This window comes from Chaetodon auriga, chromosome 3 (assembly GCF_051107435.1).
Source record: "Chaetodon auriga isolate fChaAug3 chromosome 3, fChaAug3.hap1, whole genome shotgun sequence".
Classification (NCBI taxonomy): Eukaryota; Metazoa; Chordata; class Actinopteri; order Chaetodontiformes; family Chaetodontidae; genus Chaetodon; species Chaetodon auriga.
The window spans coordinates 20,099,586-20,122,931 of record NC_135076.1 but is presented as its reverse complement, the minus strand read 5'-3'; the positions used below and the strand labels follow the sequence as shown (position 1 = coordinate 20,122,931).

Here is a 23,346-nt window from a genome sequence, read left to right as displayed (position 1 = left end):
ATGTTAATTGTTAACTGATATTATGAACAGTGAAGATACATTACGACAGATAGACCTAATAACTATATTTCTTTTTTAAAATACAAAAGCTCTTTTCAGCTTCTTTCACTACGAAATAACTGGTAGCTTGTAAAACTATACTTCTGAAGTACTTTTCTAACACTCTGCCCTTTTTGGTCTCCTTACTCTCTTGTCTCTCTCTGATTTTGTCCGTCTGTCTCTCTCCCCCTCTTCCTGATTACTGCTCTGTCAATAGCTGTGTTTGCCGTGGGGGTTAGGAATCAATCCATCCCATCCATCCGTCACTTGTGTTGTTCACGTGTCCCTTTTTCTTTCTTTCTTCCTTTTTTTTTTTTTTTTTTTAACAGCAAAACAACTCAAACATAACGTCCTGCTGAGGTTTCCTGCTTTTGAATGTGGCTCACGTCTTTGGTCCATGAGACCGGGGCTCAGTTTGGATCTTGGAAGAATGTAGAATAAAACATGAGGAGCAGAGGGGACGATTTCAAACAACTCAAACACAACATCTTTGAGGCGAAGAAAGCTTTGCTGACACACTCCATATCTCGTTCTCATTTATATTAAATATTACCTGAGATCAAGGTGCGACAAGCTACAATATTTTCATGCAAAGTTTGATATGAAGATGATTTTAAGGATTTTAAGCTGATTGTAAGATTTTAAGTCCTGAATATTTGTATGACAGCAATGACCCATCTTTTTCTTATAGCCCTGACAGCTGACTCGAAACTGGGATGCAAGGTGATTTATACAGTAGCTGTGGAATCCCAAATAGGTGATCTATAGTGTCCCATGGTGTTTTGTGTAGTTTCCATGTGTTTGTCTGGAGCTATTTGGACAGAAACACTTTTGAAACACAGCTTCCAACCAATAGCAGCACTTTCAGCTGCGTTTCCACCAAACACTTTCAGTATAGTACCTGTGGAATCCATATAACACCCATACAAAAATGGACCTAAACCCGAGATCTGTTTTGTGTTTCCACCGCAGACAGTGTTCTTAAAGGTGGGCGGGGTTGTTACCGGGCCTTCAGGGCTAACACCCTTAATTTTTTCCAGCAGGTAGGAAACAACAGATGAGACTTTTCTTGGTCTTGAGCTGCAGAGTTTCTTAACTGACTATACATTTATGGCCAAATTGACAACTTACTGCTAACCTTTTCTTCTGCTCTGCTCTCATTTCACCGTCACTTTTCTGCTGCTCACTCTGTCTCGCTAACTCAACCACACGCTTGCTATGCACACACATTTCGTGTTCTTTCTCCTCGGTATGTGGTTGTTTATTACAACAAGGAGACAAGCTTTGTTTGAGAAAAGGCTGCGGGCAGCAAAACAAAAGGCTGCTGGAAAAAAAGAGTTCGGGAAATCCTCCATCAGAGCACAGACGACAAGACGACTCTGGTTGCTCTGATCCTCTCTGACCAATCAACGGACTGCTGTGTTCCTAGCTCCACATTAAGTGCTGGATCAGTGTGCTGGGGACCTCAACAGAGGGGTTACGAAGAACATGACTGAATGGAGAGGTCCTATTGGTACCATCCACAGCTTTTGACACTGGAAACGCAGAAATAATCCTTCTAATTCGTACTGAACTGAACCAGACTGCTTGGTGGAAGCACAGCTTTAGAGGGAAAGCACACCTGCAGCATTATACTATAAAACAGGAAAGAGAGGTTTGGTGTCATGTGGAAAATGCTGTCTGCCATATATTTCTTCATGCTGCTGAGAACAATGTGAATTAATTCAACAGGTTCCCGTGTTTTAACTGGATTTGTGTTTAATAAAGCCAGTGCCAATCAACTAAAATGTACCCAAATCGGCTCTTGAACTCATCATGCATCATCCCTAACTTCAACCGTTGGACATAACACCAGCCAGTACTGGAGACTGGAGTTAAGTATGTACACTGCACTGCACGTATTTGGACAGAAACCCACTGTTTGATGTCTCTGTGCTATAATTACCTTTGCTCATGAAAAGACGCAATGATTATGAGGTTAAAGCACAGAGGCTTTCATTTGAAGGAGTTTTTAGAGATTGTTTCAAACAATGAGCTGCTTTCTAAATGCATATGCCGGGTATGCTGGGAAAATGTGGGAAAAAAAAAAAAAAAAAATCCCCTCTTGTCTTATGACAGTGCCTGACTCCACTGCAGAGAGCAAGTTAGCATGACAGATAGATTAAGAGAGAGGGGGAGACACAGGCACCTTAAAGGAAGATATCATTCAACTGATGATTCTGTCTATCTGCATGCAGGTCTGTCAACACAGAAGAACACATCTCGCGTCTCCTATCTGTCTGTCTGCTTTTTCGTCTGTCTTCCTTTCCTGCAGTGTGACCCAGACAGCAAATTAGCAGCCAATGTGAGGGCTGACAAACCGTCACCGGCTCCTGAGAGCACACACTGCTCATCAGTCACATGTCTTCATTCGAGAATACCAGATCTCAGTGAGGATAAAACAAAATGATACACAATTTACCCTTTTTTTTTTTTTTTTAAATCACTTTCTACCTCAGATTTGGGCTTTGCATCATTCAAAAGACCCGGTGGGTGATTTCATACATCAGTCCTCACTATCCTATGCTGTAGATAACAGCTAAGCCTTGTCAGCATCTAGTGTCTGTCAACCTCAGTCTGTCACCACCAGTTCTGGAAAACATACATTTGCCATAGCTGTGGTACCATCTGCAGCAGCCAGACTAATAGTATTATTAATCTCACTTCAGTAATTGTTTCTTCTCTCACCTACAGCAGCCATCACTTGTTTTTCTTGACAGTAACCCAAGAAGAGACGGTCCACAAATAAACACAAGTCAACAGGGATGTCAATCATAATTGATGCTGGGATTTTACTTTATATTCCATAAGCAGGCCCAGAGAGGGAAACTACAGCGCTGTGCAGTGACCCTTATTAAAACTAATGAAATGTGTTGAAGCCACTTGTTGATTTAGCTGACTCCTTATTCATTTACCAAATAAAAGAAAGGGGAAAAAATTGCTATTGATTCCATTGCCCTGCTTTTGGTCCAATTTTTTTCTAAAGTGAGTCACCTCTTTTTTCCCTGTTCATCAGGTTTACACAGAAATTTAAGCTGGAACTGATTCTGTTATGTCCTGCCAACACATTATACACAAAGTGACCAGAAAAACAGAAACACGTGTACAATGTGATAAGTCTCAACGCTGCGGTGCTGTTTGAAGATATACTTTGTAGTGGTCTTGTACTGGGCAGCATTTAATAAAAGGTGCTTCTAATAATTTGTTTACCTTATTTGCATGTATGGAGGTTACATAGCGTAAATACAAAATGGAACAGGAGTGAGAAAATATAGTACAAAACCCACCCACACAAAATGTCACAATGGCATACAATGTTTGTGTGTGTAAAATAACACATTCACCTCTTCACGCCTACTCAATAAGTGCGACTTCCACTAAGAAAGCTTTGGGCAGAGACTGAAAAAAAAAAAAAAAAAAAAAAAAAAAAATACTGAGAACAGTCTTTCTTACCTGTTTGTGCATCTCAATGTTCAGACCGTAGGACATTTCATAGTACTGCGGAGACAAACACGAATGACAGCTTCGTTAGCATTTTACACACAGCACACATTAACATTCAGTCTTACACAATATCTCCCATTGAACATCTGTTGCTCGGTGTAGCTGCATATGCTGCTGTTTGTCAGTCTGGCTTTAATGAAAGCAGGAGATGAGAGAGAGAGAAGATGGGAAAGAGAGAGAGTGAGTGTGTGACTGCATGGTACAAGTTTGTGTGTATCTGTGTGTAGATAATGAGGTATTTATTTCTCTGAGCAAGTTATGTGCAATCACTGTCTCAGCATGTGCGCGTTTGTGTGTGTGAGGGAAGTTTACAGTTTCATTATTTGTCTCAATGCACGGCCGCCAAATGAGCACGACTTTGTGTGTGTGTGTGTGTGTGTGTGTGTGTGTGTGAGTGTGTGCCTCATGTTGTGTTCCTGCCTCTGCGATTGTGTGTATGCATGTAAGGCCTATGCACGGTGACCATTGGTGTGACTGTATCTGAACGCGTGCGTGTGTTTGCGAAGTGTGTGAAACTGGGCTGTGAAAACCTACTTTTGAGCCTTATCTTAAAGCAAAAATGGCAAAATCTCACTGGTTTCAGCTTCTCAAATATGACTAATCACCCTTTTTCTTATGACGAGTAACTTCGGATCAAGTACAAACCCACCATGATGTCACCCATTGGTTTGTGGGGAACTGTTCTGAAGCCTCCAGTGTGGCCATCAACATCTTGTTTTTTGAGGGCCAGAAGTGACCAAACTTGGACGAAAGGGTAGCGCTGGGGAGGATACACATTGCTAAGTCTCTGACCTGATTGGATGTGACTGAGAGGCCGAGGACATGGTGTGGGAGCAACTTGTCAATCACAAGGCAGCAATGCTGTAAAGCATTACCTGCTTCACTGTTTATTTCACTCTAAATGGTCATTTTAATTCCACTTTACAAATCATACTGTATTGAAGAAGAAGATGACTTGAAACCAGCGATTGAGACCATAAACTTGTTAAGAAACTTTTTACCGAGTTACTAAATCAAGTGAGAAGTAGGTTCATTTTCTCATAGGTTTACATACAAACTTACTGCAGCCAGTGGAGTTGCCCCCTGCTGGCTGTTGGAAAGAATGCAGGTTTAAGGCATCACCGCACTGGCTTCATTTTTCAGACCCTTTAGCTCCGTCCACTGTTTGGACAGTTTATGAATAAGTCAACGTGAGCAGACAAATCAAGAATGAGAATGAACATTATTTGCAGCCTTAATCCCGTATCAAGATCACATGATCAGTAACACAACACACCCTGCTTCTAACTGAACATCTGTGTGTGTACGTACGTGTGTGCACTCTGTGTGTCTTTGTATATTTGACACCAGCACGTATGCAAGTGTTTGCTAAATGTGTTGTCCTCCCTCCTGTGTTTCCCTGTGTGTGTGTGTGTGTGTGTGTGTGTGTACACCACAGTAATGTGCTGTAATGGTGTTGGTGGCGAGCGGCACACAGACAGCGAGGATCCGTCATGGTGACAAAGGCAGCCTCTGCCGCCGGATGAGCAACGCTCTGACTGATGAGAGCGAGACACTGCTCTCTCTCTTCCTCTCTGTATTCTCCTTCTCATTTTCGCTCTGTCGCTCTTTTCCCTCTCTCTCCATTTATTCCCCACCTCATTCAGTCTCTCCCTCTCACGCCTATCTCTATCTTTCAGAGGCTGTCAGTCCTTCTTTTCCATCTCCCCTCCTTCTCTCGCTAGTTATTCCCCTCCTTCTTTTTCTTGCTGTCAGATGTCCTTTCGCTCTCCGTTTCAGTCTATCTCTCTATTTCCTGTCTCATTTTACTCCTGTGCTGTCGTTGTCCATTTCAACCCATGTTTGTACCTCTCTATCTAAATTCAAATTTGCTTTATTGGCATGGACATAATTAAGTCCAGCACTGCCAGGTCACGTTGTACAAGGTTTACACTGCAGATGTAATAATTCAGAATTAAAAAAGAGAACAAATGGTTTTCACATTACTAGACTACATATACTACACAACACTATGTACATACTCTATGCTACTCACTATACAATTACTATACGTCATAGGATACTATAATGACACGAGTGCAGACTACTCATTAAAAAGACGAAGAAACATGGGATGAAGACAAACTGTTTCACAACTGAATTGTGGTGAGACAACCCACAAAAAAATTAAAAATCAAAAAGCAGATTTTGGAGAAGTTCAGTGCAGTTTCATGTGCGGTTTCACTGATTCTCTCTGAGGCTGCGACATGCTTTGACATATTTTGCCGCTTGAGTGGTAACGTCAGTATTTTCCTCAAGCATACGTTACATTCGAGAGCCTCAGCCTTCGAGAGAGCCTCATTCACATGTTGTTTCAAACACATTATTTTATATAACAATGATTCCAAAGAGCTCCACTTAGAAATAAACTGATTTTTAACTTAAATAAGAAGACTGGTACTGGATCGGTGCTCCATATCAGCAGATAACCTGCATCAAGGTAGCAGAATTAGTCTCAGGAAAGCAAAAGTCAGATTGGTGTGTTGCTGCCCAGGACTGTGTGAATTACTCCTGGTGTTTGTCAGGAGCAACGGCGGGCACAGAGTGACATCGTTATGGTAAAACATTTCAGAGGGGCTGAACATGTAGGCATGTCACTGACTGACAAAAGTAGCTTCAGGTCAGATGATGTTCATATGGGTTGTTATGAATATCTATATCTACCTATCTACAGTATATATGTACTGTATGTGTGTAAGTTTTACTCTGTTCCTCTGCTGTCACCTTCCTCCTCTCATGTGTTCTCTCTCACTCTCCTGTCAACACCTTTTCTGTGCCTCTTGCCAATTATCCTTCCTCTCTTTTTTACCCTCTTTCCCTCTCTCCTCTCAAACTTAGCGTCCCTCTTTTATCTCCCGTTGTTTTTATCCATCTGCTGTATCATTTTCTCCCATCTCTGTCCTTTACACCGTCTCTTTTCTACTCTCTCATTCTTTCTCCTTTAAGCCATTTCTATCAATCATATTTCTCCTTTATCTTCTCTCTATTTCATGCTCTCTCTCTCTCTCCATTGCCATTTTCTGCTCGGCTCGCTCTCTTTCTATATTTTCTCTCTTTCATTCTTGTCGAGTACTACACAGTATCTATATTTTCTCCTTGCTCCCCCCGTCGAGCTCACCTCCGCCGTGTATTTCGCTCCTCTTTCTTTCACATTTCTCTCATGGCCAAACTGACGCGTGTCTTCGTGCACACAGAAACATACACAATTGTTGCATGGAATCTCTTTCACATGTAAAAATGCGCTTCACACACCTGAAAGCACACACAGACATATTTTAAAGCGCACGCATGCACACACACAAATGTATTTCAGCTAGCTCTTTGTGTTTCCATGTCTGCCTCTCCTCCAGCCCTCTCAACATGAAAGATATGTGACATCTCTCTTTGTTCTCCCTCTCTCTCCCTCCATCTCTCATCAGCCTCTCTCGTCACCTCTCCATCATTACACCTCACCTCAGCCCTCCCCATCTTTTTAACTCAATTCCTGTCTTTCTCTCCTTATTAATTCTCCCTCCATCTCTCCCGTCGCCCTCTCAACCTCTCTGTCATTACTCTCTGTTTCTCTTTTTCACTCGCTCCCCTTTCATCCTCTCCTCTCTAACATCCTCTTTTCATTTAGTATCTCACTTTTTTCCCACTACACTAACAGCTGAGTGCAACAACCAGGGCCCTAGTATTTGAATACAACCTTGCAAGCAACAACACAGCTCTCTTCAGCAGCCGGCCTTAGCAGGAGCGCTGTGGTCTGGGCTAAAATGTAGCAGCAGAGTCTATATGTAAAAACAGCACAAGATTATGGGAAGGATTGGAATAAAGGTATGATGCTGCTAAAAGTTAAGGAGCCTTTGATGCTGCTGTCCATTCTTGAGAGTCTGTGGACTCAGTGGAAATGGTTTCAGGTCGCTTCTGTCAAGTTTCATAAAGACAGTTTAATTAAAAAGGCGATTCATGTGGATGCATTCCACATGAATCCACATGAAGAAGTTTTTCTTCAGCTATGTGTCGAGACAATCGAAGGCGAAAGGCTTAAGAAAAGTTACATAATCAATGATATCTTAAATCCGTAAGATATGACACACAAATCTTTTACACAGTAAACACAATGCCCAGCTGGCAGTGGTGGAATCTAAGTAAGTTTACTTTTGTAGTACTGCTTTGTGCAACTCTACTACATTTCAAAGGGAAATATTACACTTTTCACTCGACTACATCTACTAGACAGGTACAGTGACTAGTTATTTTACAGATTAAAACATAGGGAATGTATGAAATGCACACATCGTTTGAGATTAAACAACCCAACAGTATGTAAAGTAAACTAAACTTCACTTCCACTAATAAAATGCTTTTTACACATTAACACAAAAGCAATAAAATCACTCTGCATAAAGAGTGCTTTTGCTTTTGATACCATAAAGTACACTTTGTTTAACAAGACTTTTTCCACCACTGCCAGCCCTGCAGGATTAGACATGAACACAGACTGTATGAATTACCGTCCAACGTTTTAGGCAATGTACAAGTGAAAGCAAAACAAGCAAAGAAAGTCATCCTTCAGGGAGCAGGAGGTTATTCACCGCGTTACGCACTAATGCCTGTCATTGTATTCCACTAGAGAGCTGCACCGCTATCACTGATAACAATATTAAACTGTGATAGTTTATTTGTCTCTGCAGGATCATTTCCTCTCTGCTCGCTTCCTTTCGCTGAGGTCAGATAGAGAACAGTGTCACCTTCAGGACAGCTCTAAACAGTTTAGCATGCCGTTCATTTGCCAGGACTTCAACCTGACTCATTCAGTCTAGAGACAACAAAGCGGCGATTATCAGGCAGAAAGCAGCTCTAAAATCTCAGTACTTTAAGCATCAACAGGTGACAAAGAACCATGAGCCCGGAGCCACAAGCTGCTTGGTCCGTCACAACATCGCTCAGTTACAGTGATGGAAAAGTTGCTTAAGCGAGAGGTGTGTTCTTTTAACTGTACAACCAATTCAGTTCCACAATGAAGTGGTCCAGTCAGGGTTTCCTTTGGAGAGGCAGAAAGGAGAAGACTAAGTGACTGAAATGTGGTAGCAGTTGTCTGTGGGTGTAGGCTAGACAGCAGTGAATTGACTATTGTACTATTCGTGCAGCCTGCACAGCATTCTAGTGTCAACGCTCTATGGGAGTCTAGTCTGGACTGTAGTGTGGTAACAACTGTGCTTTGTACTCTGTGAATGTGTAAGTAACAACTCGTGACTGACAAATTGCATTTATTATTACAGTGTATGTATTAATTACAGTACGACTACCACTCCAAGCTTGTTCGAGTATAGTCTGCAAACCTAAGGAAGAAAAACTCTCTAACATTGTAGTGTGCATCATTGAGACTTGTGTACAGTACAGGTTCACTGTGTCTGTGGTCTGGAGTGCAGCACAGTGATAACCAGACTGTGTGTGCCATTGAAGCTGCAGTGGCACAGTATGTGTTATGGTGTTATAGTCAGCTTTTTAATAGGTTCATCCTCTCTTAACTGCCTGCCCCCCAACCACCAATTACACCCCCCACCCCCCAATGCCCGCCGTTCTGCTTTATATAATCCCTCTGTTGTGTCACTGCGTTCTCATTCAGCACTCTGTGTAAGATCTCTTGTCTACGTGGGTTGTGTGTATGTGTGTGTAGCAGATTGCAAGGCGCATGTGGTGAATGTGGATGTGTGTGGATGTGTGTGTGTGTGCGCGCGAGTGCGTGTTAAGCCCGGCAGAGGGGCACTAAGCCAACTGGCTGACGTCGCTTACCAAGAACACCCAGCACTGCCCACCCAGAGAGCAGGCAGCGTGTGTGTGTGTGTGTGTGTGTGTGTGTGTGTGTGTGTGTGTGTGTGTGTGTGTCTATTTGTATTCTATATTAGATGACTTTTTCAACTGAAATGTGAAGAATGCAACGTAAATGTCAAATAAAAATATGTTCTTACCATGAGACATATGACCATACATACACATACATGTGCATGTATGTGAGCAGTAAATATTACAAGTAGACCACCAGACAACAGAATAAATCAGCGATAGTGATAAAGTATATATTAGTATATATATAGCGTATATATTCCATATTTGTTACTGTAGATTAATATGAGTATCAGTACATCCTGTATTTACAAAGTAATCTACAATGCTTGTAGATTAGAATAAATCCATGTATGCTACCTTAAATGACATTTGCTGAGTGCACCTAATGAAAATGCCTGGCTATGTCATGACGTGGACATTGTTGTGACTGGCTGACAGCTGTTGAAAATGTCAGCGTCTATCTGCTACATGACACAAAATAACACAACTGAAATCAGAAATACAGCAAAGAAAATGGAGAACCAGGGGCAGGTTTGGTTTGTGAGGCTTTGTCACCTTGATAATGTTGGCATGCAGTGAAAAACAACCAGCCAGGTCATGTGGACACAGGCTGGGTGATTATTCAATGACTGGAGAGCATTATCCATTAGCATCAAGAATTTGAACCATACTGCCAAGTCTACAGGATGGCAATCATAACTTCTGTGCATAAGAAGTATTCATTCAAAAGTTTATGGTGAGGAGGTAATTCTGCTCTTTAAATATTGCTCTTTAAGAAATTACCATATATTTACTATGGTAAATGAGAATTGAGTTCCTGTTATCATGAGAGTTCTGACTTTTCTTCCAGAAAAAAAGACACCTATAAAATCGTGTCTGCAAGCTTCAGCATATAACGTTCTTAAAAACAGAAAATCACGCGTTAAACTGTTTACTGCAAACCCAGCAAGGCTTTGTGTACTTTTGAAAACTCTGTTTCCAAGAGAAGCTCATATGTAATTGAGGGGAGTTTCAAATTGTTTTCAATTTGCGGTGTAAACTTAACGTACAATGGAAGAAACTACATGCATACGTATCGTGAGACGTGCAGCAGAGTCTCCATCTCACTCACCGCCACTATCATGGCTCCATTTTTTTGCCTGCTTTTTGGCTCGTTATGTCCGTTCAGCAGGCGGGTTACTTTAGATAAATGAGGTTGCGTTGTAATTCTTGTTTATCTGATCGCACCGTATCGTTCCACTCTTCTGAACATCGTATCTAACGTCTGTCCGCCACTAATAACATACACGCTGCACTGTCATCATCTGGGCAAGACAGACAAAAAGCATTCCTGTATTTCTCTCAATGAGCTGCTCTCTCCCTCGCTTTCCGATTCTTCCCTTCTCCACTCTCGTGTTTCCCTCCCCTTTCCACTCTTCCATTCTTCGGGGAGTGTTTGCTCTTTCGTTACCCCCTCCCTCCCTCCACCCCCATGGTGTTGAGAGAGTGTCAGGCGATGGTGCCAGACTCTCTCTCTATCTCTTCTATGCATTCTGCAAAGAACGCTGGCAGACTTTAAAAATGAGCTTTAGGAAGTGGGTCTAATCCAAGGTGATTTATCTAAATGGGACATTTGTGTGTGTGCGTGTGTGTGCGTGTAAATCTACACGCGTCCATGCCTGGCTTTACAGCATGCTTGCAGTCATACATTATGTGTGTGTGTGCTACTTAAATGTGTGTGCAAGCAGCTTGTGTTTACTCCTGCATGTATTATTTGTGTGTATGTGTGGGGGTGTGGATGTGTGTAAAAACCTTAACAAAAGCATTGTTCATCGGTGTCTCTCGGGTGAGCTTGTCTCTTTCATCTGCCCGCCCACACACACACTCAGAGACACACACATACCAACGATGTTAAAACATTTATTAGCATGCTGCGCTAACCCACATCAGAGGTTAGGTTAGCAGGCTCTGACTTCTCCATTGTGTCCTGTCAGCGGGTGACGACTAAATCAGTCACGGCAGACATTCAGCATCACTGCAGCTTCTCTTGCAGCTAGTTTCATCAGAGGGAGAGCCAGAACAACTGGATAGCACTGACCTTGAATTGGAGGGGGTTTATAATCTATAAACACATGTGTACAGTATGTACCACGAGGGAGACCCAGTCCATCTTCATGAACCCTCCTGTCCTGTTTGCTTCTCCTGCTCCAGACAGTTCAGACAGGTTTAAGACTCTTAAAACAGACTCAATCCTTCCCTACATCTGGCCCCGCTTAAATCCCCTAGCCAACTCCCACTATCGGATGGCAGAGCGACGTTTAGCTCAGAGAGGAGCAATCTCTATTCAGATTCTGCCCTCTTCCTTCCTGCTATCTTACATCAATCTCATTTCTCCTTCTCTTTCTGCCATTCTTGGCTTTTCTCTTCATCTCCCCTGTCTATTCAACCCCTCCTCCATCTCCTTTCCTTTCTCTCTCATACTCTTACACACTCATGTCTTTGATGTGTTTCTTCTCCCTTTCTTTTCTCACTCTCTTTGCCAATGTCCTTGTTCTGTGTTTTCTTTTTTTTTACTTTTTCTGCTCTCTCTCTGCCAATGCCCTTGTGCCCTCTCTTCCTCATATTTCTCTTTCATGTCTGTTTTGCTCACCTTTTCTCTCTCTCTCACTGTCCCCATCTCTCTCTTCACTTCCCTTATTACTTCCATTCTCCCCCCTCTTCATTTCTTTCTCCCTTCTTCCCTTTTTCTGACCCCTCCCTCCTCCCTCCCCCCTTTCTCAAGCAGTCTGTAATGTTGCTGAAGAGAACACAGTGTGTCAGCCTGAATCAGACAGATGAGCTGGGAGGGGAGTAAGAGGCTGAGAGCACCGCATTAATCCACACACACACACACACACACACACACACAAACACACGCATACGTGTACACATACACACACACACACACATACACACACACACACACTTCATCTCTGCCTGAGGGGCTGTTGAGAACGGACAACGCACACAGATACACACACACGCACACACACGCTCACAATGTTCCAACAAATGACCGCATGGCAGGCATGAGACAAAACACTGAGGCCATGATACAACCCTGATACAGGCTCCGAGATGAAATATTTAGATGCAGGGGTTTAAAAAAAAAAAAAAATTATGGAATTTATGATGTAATAACAAAATCATGGCAAGCATTAAACAAAATATTTGAGAATATGTGTTGAATTAATTTGCTTATGAAAGTGATCCTGTTTAAACAAAAGAAATGACAGAACTAAGACGTATTTTGTAATAACTAATCTAACCAATTGAAATGTATGTGATGTGCCTAAATTGCAACAACTTCTGCAGGAGGCTTACGAGTAAAAGTCTTCCAACAAAGAGAACTAATTAAGACAATTATCACGAAGCAACAGCGGGAAGTTTAACGTTACAGTCACTCGCGACAGCTTAGCTTAGGTTATTTTTCAGCCAGTTTTTGGAGGAGTTTTACACATCAGACATGCAGGTACTTTTTACTCATGTTGGAATTTGAATGTTTGCAAAAACCTGCAGTAAGGGTAGGCCATCATTTTACTGTGGCGATGCTGTCCACTAGAGCTGTAACTTTTAAAAAATCCAGTCGAAAAAAGAAAAGAAAAATAACACATCATTCTTTTAATCCTAAACTACACTGAAGAACTGACAATCTGTGAATTTGTGCTGCCTTTGTTGCTATGACACACTGACAAGTTAGCCTGGTTCAAGACCCAGGAATCAAGGCAAACGTCTTATTCAGGGATTTGAAATTAAATGAAACAAAAAGGCAATTCATCACTTTTCTTTCCCCGATTGTTTTAAAAGCAGTTTGAATCTCCCTGCTCAACAACACACACACACTTAACAGCAATGAAAATATGGTCATCTGCAATTTATCACTCGTTTCATCTTGTCATTATTTTCCATCACGACATTTGAAGCAACAATATTTTGTCTTTTGCCAGCAGCATGGCCTTTCATTAACACCAGACCCCTGCAGCGCCTCTGTACCTCACTCCGACACACACACAGCAATGGAGAGGCCACCTAATTTGATTCCCGACTGTGAGCTGTCACCCTCAAGTAGACATGTCTTTTTTATACTTCATATTAAAGGGTCTGGGCAGTCCACTCTCCCATAAGAGCTTTGTCTTGTGTTTGACAGTAGGAAATGAGAGGAAGGCTGCAGAATAGTCAAGACTCTGGGGGAATAAAAGGGTTTCTGAGAACATTTTAATCCTAAATAGAAAAAAAAAATTGAGAAAACCAGCGCAGCGGCTGAACATGTTTTTGACTGTAAAAACTTTCAGTCCATCATCAAGGTTTTCCCACTTTAGGCAGCAAGTCTTAAACAGTCCACTACATTAAGATGTGGGCTTTTGGGGTTTTATGATGCAAGACCTTGTCTCTCTTCTTTCACATTCCACTGAGCCTGATGCTTGTGCGTCTGCTCTTTGCAAGATTCAACCTCAGGCCAGCAGGGGTGAACACGGCCCTGCAGGCGGGAGACTTGCTCGCACTATGTGTAAGCATGTGACCGGCACGTCTACGCCCCCTGATTAGCCGGGGCTACAATGCAACCTTATTTAAAAATACACAGTGGAATTCCAGGAGAGCAGTGAAATCTGAGAGCCATGAATTATAAATACAACAGGAGGAGAAGAAGCAAGACGCCCACAGACACTCTCAATGTGTGTGACTTGATGTTTGTGAGTTTGCAGCGACCACTAAAGTTACACACTGCCGGTGTCTCTCGACACATACAAAGACACGAGGCAGTCTAGCCGAGCAGCCAACATTACACTCCATCCAAAAAGACACAGGGAGCGGGTCTGCCAAACATACAAACACACTATATCCGAACCTGGCTCTGCCGTTTCACTGCAGCAACACTCCACGGACAGAAGCAATTCGAGAGGGTTATGGCATCATCTCTCCGAGCGTGAAACGTGTAAAACGTACCCATTGCCAGCTATAGAATTTAAGCAGCAAATGTGAGGAAAAAACAAATTCCCTGACTTTGAAAAGTTGCATGCCATAAGGAGATATCTAGCAGCACAGTAAGTCTAAAACCTTCTGTTAAAACATGATGGCTGGCGGAAAAGCGCAGCTCTTCAGCAAATACAATAGTGCCACACTGTTATTGGCTTATTTCAGCCTGTCCCTTTTTTTCTCTGTGACCGTCACATCCTCTCACATAGTTAGATGCAGAGGGGACGTTTTCAGTCTCTTAGTCTATTTCAGTATTATTACCTCATTAATCTACAGACCGCTGATATGTAAAACCTGTGTTTCTCACACGCACAGTGATGATCAGACAGAATGAGACAGTACAACCATCCAAAATCTGTTTCAATTAGCTGTTTAAAAAAGCAAAGAAAATCATTTATGGTTGCCTCATTATATTTCTGAAAACCACCTGTTCCGTCACCATCTTGAAATTTTAATGAGATTATTGATCTATAAAAAAAACTTATATACTCAGGCCGTCCTGGGAGCTCAGTTCTACTTCAAGATCAGGTTGGATCCCGAATGATGAGATCTGGAGCACACGGTTAAAGCAAGTGTTTTTAATAAGCTAATATGTCAACATAAAGCACGTCTTCATCAGATTTTTAGGTATTTGCCTCAGAGGAGAATCTACTCCTACAGCAGACGTCGTTTACTTGTGATGTATACAAGAATACTGTGTTAGTAAGCAAGCTGTGGTAAAAATGGCTGCTGATCCGACAGCACAGACGCAGTAACTCCACAAAACTCAAACTTTCTCTGAAGAAAATGCAGATACAGACCAAATGCGACAGGACTTCACAATAAAATGTCAAAATACATAATTTGTAACTGCCATCCAGCAGGACATATGGAAGCATTTTCTGCTCTGACAGGACATTTTTTTCTGATATGACACCACTGTAGTTGAGGTTTGGCTCAGATTAGGCCCAAAAATGGCTTGGGTAGCGTTGGGGAAGGATGGCGATATGGGTTAAAATAACTTCTTGGTTATGGTTAGGAAACAATCGTGGTCACGGTTAAAAGAAACCAACGCTGACTGTCAAAACTGAACCACCCAGACGTCTCATCCCTGCAGACTTTGCGGCCATATGACAACTTAACACTTCTTCCTCCTTTAGCCCCGACAGCCACGAGAGGTCATTGTCATTTCAAAGTAAACATGATGTTTTTAAGCATTTATCCTGCTGTTTTTCTTAAGAGGACAATCAAATAAAAAATTCAAAAGGCTGCCACCTTTCAGAGCAGAAATGCATGTTTTCTTAATCGTCACATTTCTTGGGCGTTACAGCGTTAAAGTTCACGAAGCACTCCACATGCATCAGCCCTGTATCACCCTGTATAACCAGCTCCCTACTTTCCAACCCCTCACCCTAGTATTTAAAGAGCTTAAAACTGATGAATAGTAAAGGCAGGAGCAGTGCAGCGTGGTGAGCACAGCCCCAGCCTGTGGAAACAGGCCTCAGTGTGGATGACAGGCCTAACGAGCTAAATATAGCCTTCTGGGTTATCTCCTCTGTGGGCGCAGCGAGTCCGTTGTTGCTTCACATTATTTACGTGTCTGTGCGTGCACCCTCTCGCTCTTTCCCTCTCTATCTCTCTTTCTTTCATTTCACGCCCCCCCACACAAACACATCACTATCTCTTTCTCTTGCACTCTATGTTGCATACTCTCTTTTTTCTCTCTCCCTCTCTCTCTCCATTTCATCCCTTCACGGCATCTTTTTTTTTCACCCTCCATCTCTCTCTCTCTCTCTGCAATTCTGTCCCCTGGTGTCTCTCTTTCCTCATTTCGTCTCTCTCTCTCTCTCGTTCATTTTCGGCATTTTTCACTCTCTCTCTCTTTCCCTCTGTATCTCTCTCCTGCCTCTACCACTCTCTCCCTCTCCTCTTTTATTCTCTTTATCTCTGCCTCCTTTTGGATCCTTCCCTCCCTCCCTCAGCAGCTCCCTGTTTTTTTTCTGTCTGACACTCTCTGAGCCTTTTTTCTCTCAAGCTATCTTTCCCTTTGAGCCTCTCTTTCACCTCCCTCTCATTTCTGAGCCATGCCTATGAAGAAGCATAGCACTGTGTTAGCCATCCACTACACTACAGTAAGCTCCAGTTCAGATAATATAGCCTAGAGTGCTAACCATCTGCCATGCTAACCTATATGGATATGACATCTGCATCTGCAGTCCCCTGACCTCCTGCCATGGGGAACCACTAAAGCCTTGTGTTGAACTTAAACACACAGCAGAAGACACTCTATTTCTCTCCCTCCTTAGTTTACCAATGCGGCAGTGGTCACAAAGGCCGTGACATTTAATATGCACAAAGTTCGATCAAATGTCATCCGTTGCCCCCGTCTAAGGAGAGACAGGGAACTGCATCCATGCTGGCATGCCACCCTTCCTATTGTATAAGATCGGGTGGCGAGGATTTCAAGGTGGATGTTTGTCTGGGCTGTTTGTTCCACACAGTAATTGTGTGAAACCACAGCTAAAATGGGGAGTGCCTGAGATTAGGGAAGTGGGTGTTTTTGAGAAGTGTGTGGTTTGCAGAGGTTTTTCTTTGTGTGTGTTCTGTACTGTATCATATTTATGTGCACGTTTCGTCTTGTGTTTTTTTACCACTTTGAAAAGCATAGCGAGGATATTTTTATGAAATGAGGTCAGTTTGAAAAATCCTTCTGTTTTTAAGGGACCAGTTGAGGGTTGGGGTTTGGGCAGTTTAAGATCCTAAACAAAACCTCAACAAGTTTTTGGCTTTGCAGTTGAATGGATATGTTATTATACAGTGCTTGATTTATTCAAAGTTGTATGGTGTTTGTGGAATATGCCAGAAAAAAACAATAACTTCAAATTGTAAAAAAATCAATTTATTGGGTTGAGGATGTAACGAGGAGATTATGTTGAAACTTAAGAGTACAGACTGACTAAATGAGCTTATGTAATGTTGCTGAACAGCTGTCACTTTGGTCCCAAGTATCAACTGAAGGACATTAAATTTCCCTTCACTGCTTAAGCTTGGCTTGAGACAGTTGCATTATAGACACCATAATAAGGCGACCAGACGAGCCAGAAACAGCACACAGGTCTCCTGGAGAGGTTTACTGTGCACTGTAGTGTAGTGAGAAGCAATTTTAGACAGTATTATCATTATGTAATCAGTAATAAAAACTTTAAAAACGCCTTGTGTAATGTAGCAACATGCTGGACCATCTTCCAGCAATTTATTTCATTATCGGGTAAATAGTTTGGAGGTATTTGGAGAAATATTGACAGGTTCTGACACTGTTAGGCACTTATTACATTGTCAGTTATTATAAGAATTATAATTAGGATTAGTCAGGGCCTCCTTAATGTAATGTCCTCATAACGACAGAAGAACAAAACGTGTGTAAGTGTAGAATGAATGAATGTGTGTGTGCTGTCTCCTCTGAGTGTTTGTGTGTTTATCTGTTTATCATCTGTCTGTCTGTGTGCTTCTCTATCCATTTGTCCGATTCCCTGTCTGCCTGCTCGCTTTCCTCTCTCACTCTCACTCTATCTGTCTGTCTGCTTCTTTCTCTCTCTCTCTCTCTCTCTCTCTCTCTTTCTGTCTATCCATCTGTGTGTCTATCTAGCTTACGGCCCTGATCCTGCCTGCTCTCCCAGGTTTATGAAATGCGAGCAGCTTAGCAGATGGTGCATATCGTATTCTGGTCGGCTCTGTGTGGGTTTTGTACCACAGACGAAGGCTTACGATACATGTGAGCCTTTAGTCGCACAGACACACCGACACAGTGGGAGCTCAGGCTGTTAGCGCACGAGAGAAAACAGAGAGAGGAAGAAGAGACAGAGGAACAGACTGAGGAAGATAGAGGGTCTGAGGGAGGAAAAAAGATGGGGAGATGCATGGGAAAGGACGTTTTAGAGAGAGGTGAGAAGTGAGCAAGATAAATGGCATGTAAGAAACACAGAGAGAAGATCATATAATGCTGGTTTAGTGATGGTTTGTGCAATTTATGGAAATTTTAAACTGTATTCCACTATTACATTTTTTCAAGATTATGTACGACTGCGAGTGATATATTTTTCAAAGTAAAAACTGACATTTAAAGATATCAACGATCACAAACTGACTGATGTTATTTTTGTTATATAAACAGCCTATTCATGTAAAAGAATGGGGACATAGGTGAAAACAAAGAGGTGACACGGAGACAAAAATGAAGGGAACATTTCAGGAAGAACAGCAGAGAAGCGGAGAGACAAGCAAAGCTTTTACTCCTGAATGACATAAACACTAAACAACGTCAAGCCAACTAATCAACAGCTAAGATACAACTCCCCTGATTGCAATTCCTATATAAGAACCCATCAGACTCTTGTCAGAGTTTCCGATTGACCCAGTCAGACTAACAAATCACCGTACAGCTCCGGTAAAGACCTGATTGGACTCACCATGATGTAGTGCCTCTGCATCTCAGTCTTCTCACTGGCCAGCTTCTCACACTCCAGCTTCAGGCTGCACAAGGACGAAAAAGGACATACACACACACACGCATACACACACACGGATTAAATGGTGCATTTGCATCCACTGAAATAAATTGTAATTTCCACAGGACTTAGATACTGCAGAGGTCAAACATGGTTTAAGGCCGTGAAAGGATACCAAAAATGATTCTTAGTCACACGGTCGGGCTACCTATTACTGCTGAAAGTGACACTGAAAAATATCGCCTTCGTGGTAACAACTGCCAGCAGGGTGTGTTTTATTCACCACTGCAGTTCATCACACCTCCATGTCTGTGGGAGCGTGTCGAGTTATGTACGTCACATGTACGCTGCCGTGTTTATATTAGAGTCCCACCGGTCCTGACAAAGTATCCTGGGTGTGATCCTGTCAGGTTTGTGCCTTTTGGCTGTGCTCTGCTTCAGTCTAGCATCAAGTCCAGGTCTGGTTATTTCCAAAGTACTTTCAAATGTGTTTCAAATACATTGCATTGGTCAACAATGAAGGAAGTTTGCAAATGTAAGCTTCTCAAAACCCCCTGGAAAGGCTTTAACATGGGTGCATTATGAACAAATATCTATTCTGGTGTGTTTAAATCATCACACTGAGGTGGGAAAGAGTGTATGAGTTTATCTGCTACTTTACCAGACCAGAATTCAGAAAAGGCGAAACAGATCTCAATATTGACTGACTATTATTTTGAAAAGCTACAGCAGCAAGCTGGTAATTGGCTGCCATTTGTGCAGCATTGCCAATAATCATGTAAACAGTTATAGTGCATATGGATAGATGTTTGTAGCCATTTGCAACTTCGTATGAGTGTGTGTGTGTGTGTGTTTCTGACTTAACCTACTCTCGAGGACACATTTCAGACTAAAGAGCAGTTAACTGGGAATGGCCAATACAAAAGACGGTCCCCAATTTGGAAAAAGATGAGTCGTTAATGTTAAGGTTAGAGTTAGGGTAAGTATCCAGGAAATGAGTATACATGTATTATTAATGCTGTGGGGACAAAAGACAAGTCCCAAGAACATAAATCATTAAATTTTAAGGTGGTTAAAGTTAGAGTGAGGGTGAGTTTCCTCAAAATGTATGCAAGTCGATGTAATGTCCTGTAATGCCCAATGTTAATGAAGTGATGGAAACACAACTGAGTGTGCGTGTATATGTCACTGAGATCCACCAGTCCAATGCCGAGCAGTATAGTCTGGCTGTATCGCAGCGGGGTGGTCCGCCTGCCCACTGAGGTGTGAGCAAGAGGCTGTGTGTTTTAACCTGCGATGGTTTATCTCTCTTGGCCAAGGTCACTTCTGGTCAGCCATATGTTGACATGACCATCAGTGACCTTCAGCTGTAGAAAATAAAAAAAAAAGCTAAATTGACCTAAATTGCATTAGAATTTGAATGAGACGCTGGAAATCTCAGTTATTCACAAAATTACATAAAGTTTCATTAATATCAGGAAAAATGGGAATCTCAACAATCACATTAAAGATGCTGAATGTAAAAAGGACATTTGAGGAACACAGAAAAAGTGAATTTAGGCAAAAGCTATGATCCCTCATTTATTTCCCAAATTAAATGTATACCTACTACAAAGAAGACAATGTACAGGTTTACATTTAAGATGATGAGTTAGAGCAGTGTGTCAAGCTTTCAGATGGTTGACACTGGATTCAGTATGAAGGGCTGTAACTCACTCAGTCTCCAGTATTTTGTACATTCAGTGTAGTAATAAAGATTAAAGGACAGCACAAGGCACGCTGTCATATTGTCTTTACTCGTTTATATATTCAAGAATTCATCACCACTTTGACTGAACTGAATTACAATGTGTTGTTTTTATAATTACTTCATTAAGTGCAGAGATTATACGATACTAAAAATGCGATTCTGTGATTCTTACCAGAAATCATACCATTCATACCAGACCTTCTGGATTAGAAAGAACTCAATGATAACCATTGACGTTTATGTCTTCATATTCATACATACCATGTGAGCGCGTGCATGCATGCATGTCTGTATAATGTCTTTGTAATGTGTGCAATGTAATATTGTGTGTGTACCTGTGATACTGAGCCTGGAGGAACTGGAATTCCTCCTTGATACGGTCCAGAGTTTCCAGGACTGTGAACTTGAAAGACTGGCCAGGTTGCAAGGGGACCTGCACAGGAAAAAGAGCAACAGAAGAAGAAGAGGAAGACAGGATGAAAAACAGATACTGTGTGTGTGTGTGTGTGTGTGTGTGTGTGTGTGTGTGTGTGTGTGTGTGTGTGTTCGCGTGTGTGTTCCTGCTCAAGAAAAGACATTGTATGCATTGTGCTTGTAATGTATTAGTGTAGGCACAAGTGCACCTGCATGTGCTGAACATTTCAGTGTGTGTGTGTGTGTGTATGAAACTGTGCATGTGTGTGTCAGGGAGCGAGGCATGGGGAGAAAAAAGCCAAGATGAAAGTGAGAGGGAAGGTCACTTCCCCTTCCCACACATCATGAAGCCGTGTCCTCTCTCTCTCTCTCTCTCTCTCTGTTCTCCTCCTCCTCTAATGACTGCCTCCTTCCCTCCACTGCCCCCATCCTTTTTTCCTCTCCCTCTTCCTCTCCCTCGCTTCCACATTAGCATCCTCTCCACTCTGCCAGGTTGCTAATGTATTCCAGCCTACAAAGAGCTGAGAAGGGAGGAAACGTCAAATGAATAACTTATAGGGAATCACGGCACCGTCTCTCACCTGCTAAAAGCTAAAGAAGGCCCAACAAAACAAGCACCTCCCTGGGGTCCACCCCCCACCACAACCACCAGCCCTCCATGTCTGTCTAAAGCGCTTTCGACAGCCGCTCTCCTCCTCCATGGTCTTCATAAACTTTTAGAAACAAGGGCACTGTGGATGTTTGTTGATGCTGTAGCTGTTTCTGTTTCTGTTTTGGGTTGGGGCTTAGTTTGTAGTCAGGCAAATCTTGAGTATATTTTTACATAAAAAGAAACAATTTTTTCCATTCTTCAGCCTTCTTCTCTCAAAAATATATATAATCGGATTGGCTGATTGTCCCTGCACAGGACAACTCCTGCTGTTCGCCTGGGGAGGATTCAGCCTGCCAGGTGTCTCTGCCACTTCTTTTCAGCCACTTCTTTTCACCTGTCAGTGATCAGCCTCAACAGGAGTATTGAGGTTCACACTATACAGCTCAGATGCCGCCTCCCTCTGCACAATCGCTCTAACGCCGCTGATACAGAGACGAGGACACCTCATCACCATCCTAGCCTGCTGCCCAGTGTGTCGATGAGTGCACCCAGCCTAACCTGAAGCACCTCAGCAGGGGACGGAACCCAGATCCCTGCCGTGGTGGACGTGTGATTCTTTCTCTGTGCCATCAGGATGACCTACACCCAACTTTCCAGCATAATTACAGACTGGTGCAGCAGGCAGAGAAAACTAAATTAGTTCAAGTTTACTGATATCGTATTACATGATTATGACTCCTGTTTTCCTCAAAATTAAGTTTCCTTTCACTATGATTTGGCACAAAAGATGCAAAATGCAGCTTTTATATGAGCGAGGATCAAATTTCTCAAATAAGGAAGGACATGTTTTGGTTGAAAAGATGCACTCAACTTTTTTTTATAATACGTCTGATGATGGTGACCTTTAACCCAGCACCTCAGGTCGTACAACAAATGGACTGTGTCTTTTCACTTTGTCATTAAACTATGAATCCATCCATGAACCCATTTGATCATCCGTTCACATATCCATCCATCCATCCAAACTAAGCAGCACAGTGCAGGCGCTACAGTGCAGCTGGGTGGCTATCGGCCTCTAGCTACGGCTAAAAGATTGGCGGTTTCAGTGGCGGGGCTTCATTAGTCTAGACAAGCACAATTCAATTAGATTTCAATTAGTCCGATGGTGGAGGTCAGAGACGCGGTGGGTTCCCCAGTAATTAATCCACGGAGCCGAGCTGAGCTGAGCTAAACTGAGCCGAGGCAGACATAGCAGGGACATCTAGCTGGCTGGATGGGCACCACACGCACACACCCAGAGGGTGTGTGTGTGGGAGGGAGGCGTGGAGGGGGTGGGTGGGATAGATGGGATGGGGGGTGTCTGCCAACAGATCCCCACTGACCTTGATTCACACCACACACACTCAGCAGGGGCAGGGGAGGGGTGGGGGGATAGATAGTGATCTGGCACACGCAGATACATACACACGCGCGCCCACGCCAAGAGCGCATTGAAAAACCCACAAACAAACAAACACACACTACCACACACGCAGATTCACACTTTAGCCACGCACGAGCACACAGACAACACACAAACCCACAGTGGGAGGATGGAGGGATGGACTGACAAGGGGGAGAGGAGGTGGAGGAGAGATAGATATTCATCTGACAGACAGAGG

At 42.7% G+C, this 23,346-nt stretch overlaps 1 protein-coding gene across 2 annotated transcripts in view; it reads right to left on the bottom strand.

Moving 5' to 3' along the window:
• tle2b (TLE family member 2, transcriptional corepressor b) overlaps window positions 1–23,346 on the bottom strand; it is an 80,903-nt gene that overhangs the window by 46,122 nt on the left and 11,435 nt on the right. For both annotated transcript variants that reach the window (XM_076726053.1, XM_076726054.1), the window contains exons 2-4: window positions 21,015–21,112; window positions 18,891–18,954; window positions 3,532–3,576 (exon numbers count right to left, since the gene is read on the bottom strand). In XM_076726053.1, the coding sequence (XP_076582168.1) occupies window positions 3,532–3,576; window positions 18,891–18,954; window positions 21,015–21,112 (207 nt within the window). The remainder of the gene's footprint in view (window positions 1–3,531; window positions 3,577–18,890; window positions 18,955–21,014; window positions 21,113–23,346) is intronic.